The following is a 7718-nucleotide window of genomic DNA, read 5'->3' as shown; positions in this document are numbered from 1 at the left end:
GGGGATGTTCCGGGAATCAACTCTACGTTGGTTTTTAGGCCTTGTCTAGGGCTGGCTTTCTATGATCTTTCGTGTCTGCCAGGCTCAACTACGTGTAGGACGTTCCGGTTGTGTGGTGAAAACCCTAAATCGTCGTAGATCGTTTTAGCTTAATGTTGATCAAGCAGGACCACCATGTTATCGTAGATCCAAGGCGAATCATGGGTGGATCGGCTCCTTGAGCCGATTCACAGGATAACCTGAGAGCCGATCGAGGCTCGTATTTAATGTTTACGTGTATGCCATGCAGGAAACTAGTCGAAGCAATCCATCACCTTCCTGACCAGGTATAGGTCGGTGGCACGCCCTGCACCCGGCTTGGACGTGTGCCGGAGCATTGCGGGCCGTCGCCCGAGGGACCAGGACCCACCAGCAGTCCTGGGAGCCTCCCGGCTCTCCGTGTTGCCCGTCGCTGCTCGCCGGTGGGTTTTGGCAGGCAACAGGCTCCCACATATTCAACGATGACTTCAGTGATCGAATGAACCATTCACATACGATATCAATTCCCGTTGTCACGTGATATTTTACTTGTCCGAGGTTTGATCATCGGTATCACTCTATACCTTGTTCAACCTCGTCTCCTGACAAGTACTCTTTACTCGTACCGTGGTATGTGATCTCTTATGAACATATTCATATGCTTGCAAGACATTAGACGACATTCCACCGAGAGGGTCCAGAGTATATCTATCCGTCATCGGGATGGACAAATCCCATCGTTGATCCATATGCCTCAACTCATACTTTCCGGATACTTAATCCCACCTTTATAACCACTCATTTACGCGAGTGGCGTTTGATGTAATCAAAGTACCTTTCCGGTATAAGTGATTTACATGATCTCATGGTCATAAGGACTAGGTAACTATGTATCGAAAGCTTATAGCAAATAACTTAATGACGTGATCTTATGCTACGCTTAATTGGGTGTGTCCATTACATCATTCATATAATGATATAACCTTGTTATTAATAACATCCAATGTTCATGATTATGAAACTAATCATCCATTAATCAACAAGCTAGTTAAGAGGCATACTAGGGACTCTTTGTTGTTTACATATCACACATGTATCAATGTTTCGGTTAATACAATTATAGCATGGTATATAAACATTTATCATAAACATAAAGATATATAATAACCACTTTTATTATTGCCTCTTGGGCATATCTCCAACACACCGCCACCACGCCGTCCTGCTGCCGGGATTCCGAGGAGGATCTACTACTTCCGCTGCCCGCTGGAACGGGGAGAAGGACGTCGTCTTCATCAACACCGAACGTGTGACCGAGTACGAAGGTGCTGCCCGATTGTGGCACCGTCAAGATCTTCTACGCGCTTTTGAAAGCGGTAAGTGATCATCTTCTGCAACAACGAGATCTAATCTCGTAGGCTTTGGAAATCTTCAAGGGTTAGTCTCGTGATCCCCTCGTTGCTACCATCTTCTAGATTGCATCTTGGCTTTGTTTTCGTTCTCGCGGTAGGAATTTTTTGTTTTCTATGCTACGAATCCCTACAGTAATTTGTCAACACATTTCCCTGTCGGTAATTTCCTACCGGTAGTTATCCCACGGTAACTTCTCGACCATGAGTAATTCTTTGGCTGTAATTCCTTATGAGTTGTTCATATTTATGTCCCTCGCAGTAACACCTCGAAAAATTTGGCAGTAGCTTTTCCACACACTTTTGCAACTGTAACATCCTCACATTAACTATCGTTCAATAATTTTCGGGGATGGGTAATTTTTCGCAAGTAATTCATCAATAGTAATTCATTTTTTAAAATGTTTTTTCTCTTTTTTGCAATAACTCCACAGTCCATCACCTCTTTTATTCAGGACTCTTTAACAATAACTCCACAATCTGCCGCCTCTTTTATTTGGAAAAAAACATTACTAATGTCTTGCTCTCTATTCGCAAAAAAAATGTCTTGCTCTCTTCTGCAGTAAGGGCATCTCCAGCGGCGCGACGCATTTCAGACGCTCCAAAGTGGTCGCGAGCGTCCGTTTGCGTCGCCCCGCGGACGCCAAAATGACCACGAGGGGCGAAATGTCCGTTTGCGTCGGGGGCTACCTCCAGCGGTCCGACGCATTTTGGACATGGAACTTTTTTTTTGTGCTACTTCTTTTCAATTTAGTTGAATGATCAAGTTTTAAACACGAAAAGGATGTACTCACATGATGTCATGTTGGTCCAATCGAATAGATTAGCCTAAACAATTAACCGGATACGTCAATCGACTAGATTCAAACATATTTAACATACAAATAAGAAGAAATTTAAAAACATATAAACTAAAACTATTTTTTGGCCTTCTTGTTCGAAGGCCCTGCGTCGTCGTCGTCGTGGAAACTCCTCCGCCTCTTGCTTGTCACCTCGTCGTCGGAACTGGAGGACGACGCGCCCGTCGAGGACTTGAAACTGGAAGAAATGGCCTCCTGGCCCTCCTCCTCCTCGTCCTGGCCCTCCTCCTCGTCTGCCTTGCTGTCGGAGTCCTCCTCCTCCTCCTGGCCCTCCTCCTCGTCGTTCGCGTCGCTGGCAGCGCCACCTCCGTCCTCCTCCTGGCCTTCGCTGCCATTGCCGCCTCCCTCCTCCTCGTCCTCACTCGGTGTGGAGGTAGGGTAGTTGGGCGTGGAGCCCGGATCGCTTGGCGTCGCCGGCGATTCCCACCAATGCGAGAATCCGGCGACTTGCCCTCGCTCTCCGAGTCGGACGGCAGCGTGTAGTCGCTCATGACGTGCCGGTGTTGAAGAAGAAAAGATGATGGAGAAGGAGGCGGTTGAACTTGAATTACCGTAGACGCGGGGGTTATAATGTGCGCGGATTAACGGCGGCGCGTAAAACGAAGAGGCCGGCGGTTTCTCTTCCGCGGCGGTTCGGCGCTCCATTGCGGCGGTTGGTCGCCGGCGGTTGTGAATTAGAGGCCGATCGAACCTAACTCGCTGCCAGGCGGGCCCGTGGGGACGCGAGCGGACGCTCGGAGCCCGCCGAGCGTCCGCGGAGACGCAAACCTGGCGCATATTTGGGCTAGGTTTGCGTCTCCGCGGACGGCACGGTCACTTTGCGTCGCCCCGCTGGAACAGGCCCCAGACGCATTTCCGGTCACGGCGGACGAAAACGGTCGCTCAGCGTCCGTTTGCGTCGCGCCGCTGGAGATGCCCTAACTTTAAACAACAATACTGCATCTTACTAGTAATTGCTTAGAAAACAAACAAAACAAACTGACGATAAGAAACAGAAAATGGTTATTCGATTAGAAGGGGGGAAAGTTAAGTTAAGGGACAGATCTTTGGCTAAATGGGGCACAAGTCAACTATCATGTGACCGGCAAGTGCATGGGACCACCGTCTGTGCACCAGGAAATGTAGCCGTGTCCTTGACTCCTTTCCCTCCAAGAAAACGTCTTCTTCTCCGCAAAGACCAGACCACGCCGGTCCCATATGGTCCGGCCGGGTAGCCGGCGGTGCCAACTTTTCTACTACTCGTGGTGCCCTCCGCACTCGTACTGTTCACACTTGCCAAACCACTCTTGCTTAATCCATACTTGAGCCCCAGTATGGGATTCGTACATTCAACCTTAATTAGTACATTAGATTAATATTGATATGGGGCTGGGAGGAAGCGACAATCTGATCATTGTGCATTCATAGATTACTTTGTACCTTTTGGCCCGTCAGTTCTCTGAAGACGTCACAGTCGTATGAGTAAGGTATACACAGAGCAAAACATGGACGGGTGGATAAAAAGCAAGTATGAAGCTTGGCTATCACACAAAGAAAATGCTAAAAGAAGAACAACGGCCACGGTTGGATGATGCATGCGCGCATGGAGTATGGGATTCTGTAAGGAATTCTTGGAAATGTGGATAATGTGCAGATGTATGTATCACTCCTCTGATCTCATCTAGTGGAGAGTTACGAGAGTTTTCAGGTGTGACTGAATATTTCACTCCAACAGTAGAAGCCAAGAAATGCCCAGGAATTCTACCCCAAAACTGTACTGTAAATTCGATCCATTAGCTAATGCCAACAAGATGAACAAGAAAATACACCAGGAAGTGGTCAATTTTTCCAACAGATATCAGTTCCCAAATTGATCGTCGATACTCGATGTAGGAGTAGCACTTTTTGTTGTGACCCGACCACGCACTGGCACCATGCCAAAACTCCCACAAAGGCAGAAGAAGCCTTGTCCACTTTCGCAGAAACTAATCGGTGCTGCTTTGCTTCGGCCAGACAAACTAATCAAGGCGAGCCGGGCAGAGAACACGCGCAATTGGCACTGCTGCACTGTAGTAATTGCATCGGATACACCGTAGCCGCACACGCGCCCTAGAGATGGAGTGAGAAGCATTGGGTTGCTTCCGGCGGCGGCCATAGCCATTGCTGGCTGCCATCTCGCCTCCTTCCTCATGCGTACAAGCCATCCCCACATCGCCACCTGACAACAACCACACTCCACAAAACCACCCCCCCTCTCCCCTCCCGTACCCCACTGCATTCTTCATTCTTCCCCGAAACCTCGCTTTCTTGATCCCACGCGCCTCTAAATTCGCTTCCTGAGCTCCCAGATTTTCTTGCTAGGACTGCGTGCTCCTGTCAATGCTCGCCGGTTCGATCCGTCCTGGCTGCTGAGGCGTCTCTGAGTTCCCGATCTGCTGCAGATTTCTCGAAAATCCAGTGAAAATCCGTTCTTTTTAGCTGGGTCTGATTCGATTCCGGCAATGGGGAACAGCAGCAGCAGCACCAGCGGCAGTAGCAAGCCCCACCGTCCGGCGAGCTCGTCGGACCCGGGGCTGCCGCACGCGGCGGCGGCGGAGGACCTGAGCTCCTACGAGGCGGCGTGCCGCTACGACCCGGAGGTGCGCACCTTCGACTCCACGCTGCAGCGCCGCACCAGCCGCGCCATCTCCACGCTGGCGGTGGGCGTGGAGGTGCGGTCCATGTCCCTCGACTCCCTCCGCGAGGTCACCGGCTGCCTCCTCGACATGAACCAGGAGGTGGTGCGCGTCATCCTCGACTGCAAGAAGGACATCTGGAAGAGCCCCGACCTCTTCGACCTCGTCGAGGACTACTTCGAGAGCAGCCTCCACACGCTCGACTTCTGCACCGCGCTCGACAAGTGCCTCAAGCGCGCCCGCGACTCCCAGCTCCTCCTCCACGTCGCGCTCCAGCGCTTCGACGACGAGGAGCACACCAACTCCGGCGCCGACGCCCCCACCGCCCCCTCCGCCCGGTACGCGCGCACGCTGCACGAGCTGCGCCTGTTCAAGGCGGCCGGGGACCCCTTCACCGACGAGTTCTTCCAGGCCTTCCAGGCCGTGTACCGCCAGCAGCTGGCCATGCTGGAGAAGCTGCAGCTGCGCAAGCACCGGCTCGACAAGAAGGTCAAGAAGATCAAGGCCTGGCGCAGGGTGTCAAGCATCATCTTCGCCAGCACCTTCGCGGCGGTGCTCATCTGCTCGGTGGTCGCCGCGGCCATCGCTGCACCGCCTGTCGCGGCGGCATTGGCCGCGGCTGCCGCAATTCCGTTGGGGTCTATGGGGAAGTGGATCGACTCGCTGCTGAAAGGCTATCAGGACGCTCTCCGTGGACAGAAGGAGGTGGTGAGCGCAATGCAGGTCGGGACGTTCATTGCTATCAAGGATTTGGACAGTATCAGGGTGCTCATCAACCGGGTGGAGATGGAGATCAGCTCCATGGTCGATTGCATCGACTTTGCGGAGCGGGATGAGGAGGCGGTCAAGTTCGGCGTCGAGGAAATCAAGAAGAAGCTGGAGGCATTCATGAAGAGTGTCGAGGATCTTGGGGAGCAGGCAGATCGGTGTAGCCGAGACATCCGTCGGGCAAGGACTGTCGTGCTACAAAGGATCATCCGGCACCCTAACTGACAGAATAATATGATGAAGGTATGGATGTGATAAGATATACTCATGTACTCTTTGATCATGTTGTGATGCAATGTACAAAAGAGATGCTCCTTGTAGACAGTATGAACGAGTCAGTTTGAGATAAATTATTATTGTTTGGCTCGTCGATTTATAATATTTCATCACCCCTGTTTTGCATAATACTGTTCAAGATTGTGGTTATGAAATTTTCCCATATGATTTGCTGTGGACAATTCTAGATGTAATTTTACAAATTCCATGTCTCTTGAATTTGAAATAGAAGCTCACTCGGTGAGCCATGATTATGGTCCGGACCAAGCCAGGTCATACTGACTTAGTATTACTCAACAGTCTGATATTGAGCTTACCCTTCCACACATTTCAGATGTCCAGGTTCTCTCAACTCTACTTTAGAAAAGAAAATAAAAGGTCGTTGTCTAAGCTTTCATGGTTGTTAGTCTTCTAGACGTGTAGGTGTTCTCTCTGTTGCTTCTCCATGTCACATATACCGATATACTTCTAAGCAAAGGAAATTTTGAATTTACAAGATTGAGTGCATGAGATATCTGATATCTCGGCAGTGCTCCTATGTCCTGCAGAACATTCAGTGCAAATCTAGTAATTTCTTAAGATATACTTCTTACCAAATAATCATTATTGTGTGATCACGGCTATCTTTGTCTTTTTCTTGATTTGATACCCAGTTGCAGTCCGTGATATGCACGCTTTCGAGCAATTTACCCCCAACTTGTGAAGCATCTAGCTTTTTTTATATGTATCATCTTTCTTTAGCAGAATGAACCCAGTTTGTAAGCTTTATTTAAAAATATGTGATGTTCAACTCTAAATAGCACAAGGAATATCTGCAATTGTTCCACAAATCCGGAATGTTCTATCTGGATTTGATATTCTTGCATTTGTATCCGAACAAGTATTTTTCGATGTATCACACTTTGTTCCAGATATCAAATTCAGTTGTTAGCAAGCAATTTAGCATATGTTCACAACATAGACAGCTATCTCATGATCTGTGAAATTTATCTATTACCCTTATTCAGCAAATTAACAGCTGCAACAACTATTCACCTCTTATTTTGAAGTATCGCACAACAACATGGAAGCTCACTTAGTTAACTTTTCTTAGCCGAGCATTCTTTTGATTTGTGTGGTAGTAATTCATCACGCGATTCAAGTTGCAGAGTGAAATTCTGAGTTTGCTGATTCATTAAGAAAGCTTTGAATCCTCATCATGTTTCCCACATTTATTTGCAGGAATTTGGTGATAGCGATGCACATGGAAAGGTTTATTTAGCATGTAGCTTAGACAAGCAAGCAAAGGCAGTGATCAGTATCATAAAGCAATAAATGGTGCACTGCTTCCAAACTTCAAGAAATAGCCATTAGCAACTTGATTATTTCCTGTCGAACTCCGGTTCTTCATCGGTGTGACGGGCATGGCTTTAGTTTATTTATTCTAATAAAAGGATTTTATTTGTTAGAAGTTCAGTGTGCTCACCTCTGGCTCTTGGCGATATGTCTGTGTGTTTGATCGAATAATCTCAATGAGAAAAATGGGGTGGTCAGTTGCTGTACATGTTGGTTTTGATTCTGGAATGTTCTTTTTTAGTTGCTGTACATGCTCGTTTCGATTCTGTAATAAAAAGGGTGAAAACTTCTGCAATCGGATCCTCCGCTAGGAAAGGCCGAGTTGGGCAATAGTTGGGCTGTTGGACAGCCCACGGGTCGTGTCACGTGTTGCTCTGCTGGGCCAGGTACGCGCTGCG

General features: G+C 48.6%; 1 protein-coding gene across 1 annotated transcript; it reads left to right on the top strand.

Annotated features, from left to right (window-relative positions):
• The first annotated feature begins 4767 nt into the window (after window positions 1–4767).
• Window positions 4768–7435, top strand: LOC124696118 (UPF0496 protein 1). The gene is made up of 2 exons (XM_047228893.1): window positions 4768–5952; window positions 7207–7435. Exon 1 carries the CDS (start codon window positions 4768–4770, stop codon window positions 5932–5934), a length of 1167 nt encoding a protein of 388 aa, XP_047084849.1. The 3' UTR covers window positions 5935–5952; window positions 7207–7435.
• The last annotated feature ends 283 nt before the right edge of the window (window positions 7436–7718 follow it).

The sequence above is a fragment of the Lolium rigidum genome, chromosome 3 (assembly GCF_022539505.1).
Source record: "Lolium rigidum isolate FL_2022 chromosome 3, APGP_CSIRO_Lrig_0.1, whole genome shotgun sequence".
Lineage (NCBI taxonomy): Eukaryota > Viridiplantae > Streptophyta > Magnoliopsida > Poales > Poaceae > Lolium > Lolium rigidum.
This window is presented reverse-complemented; position numbering and strand designations above follow the sequence as displayed.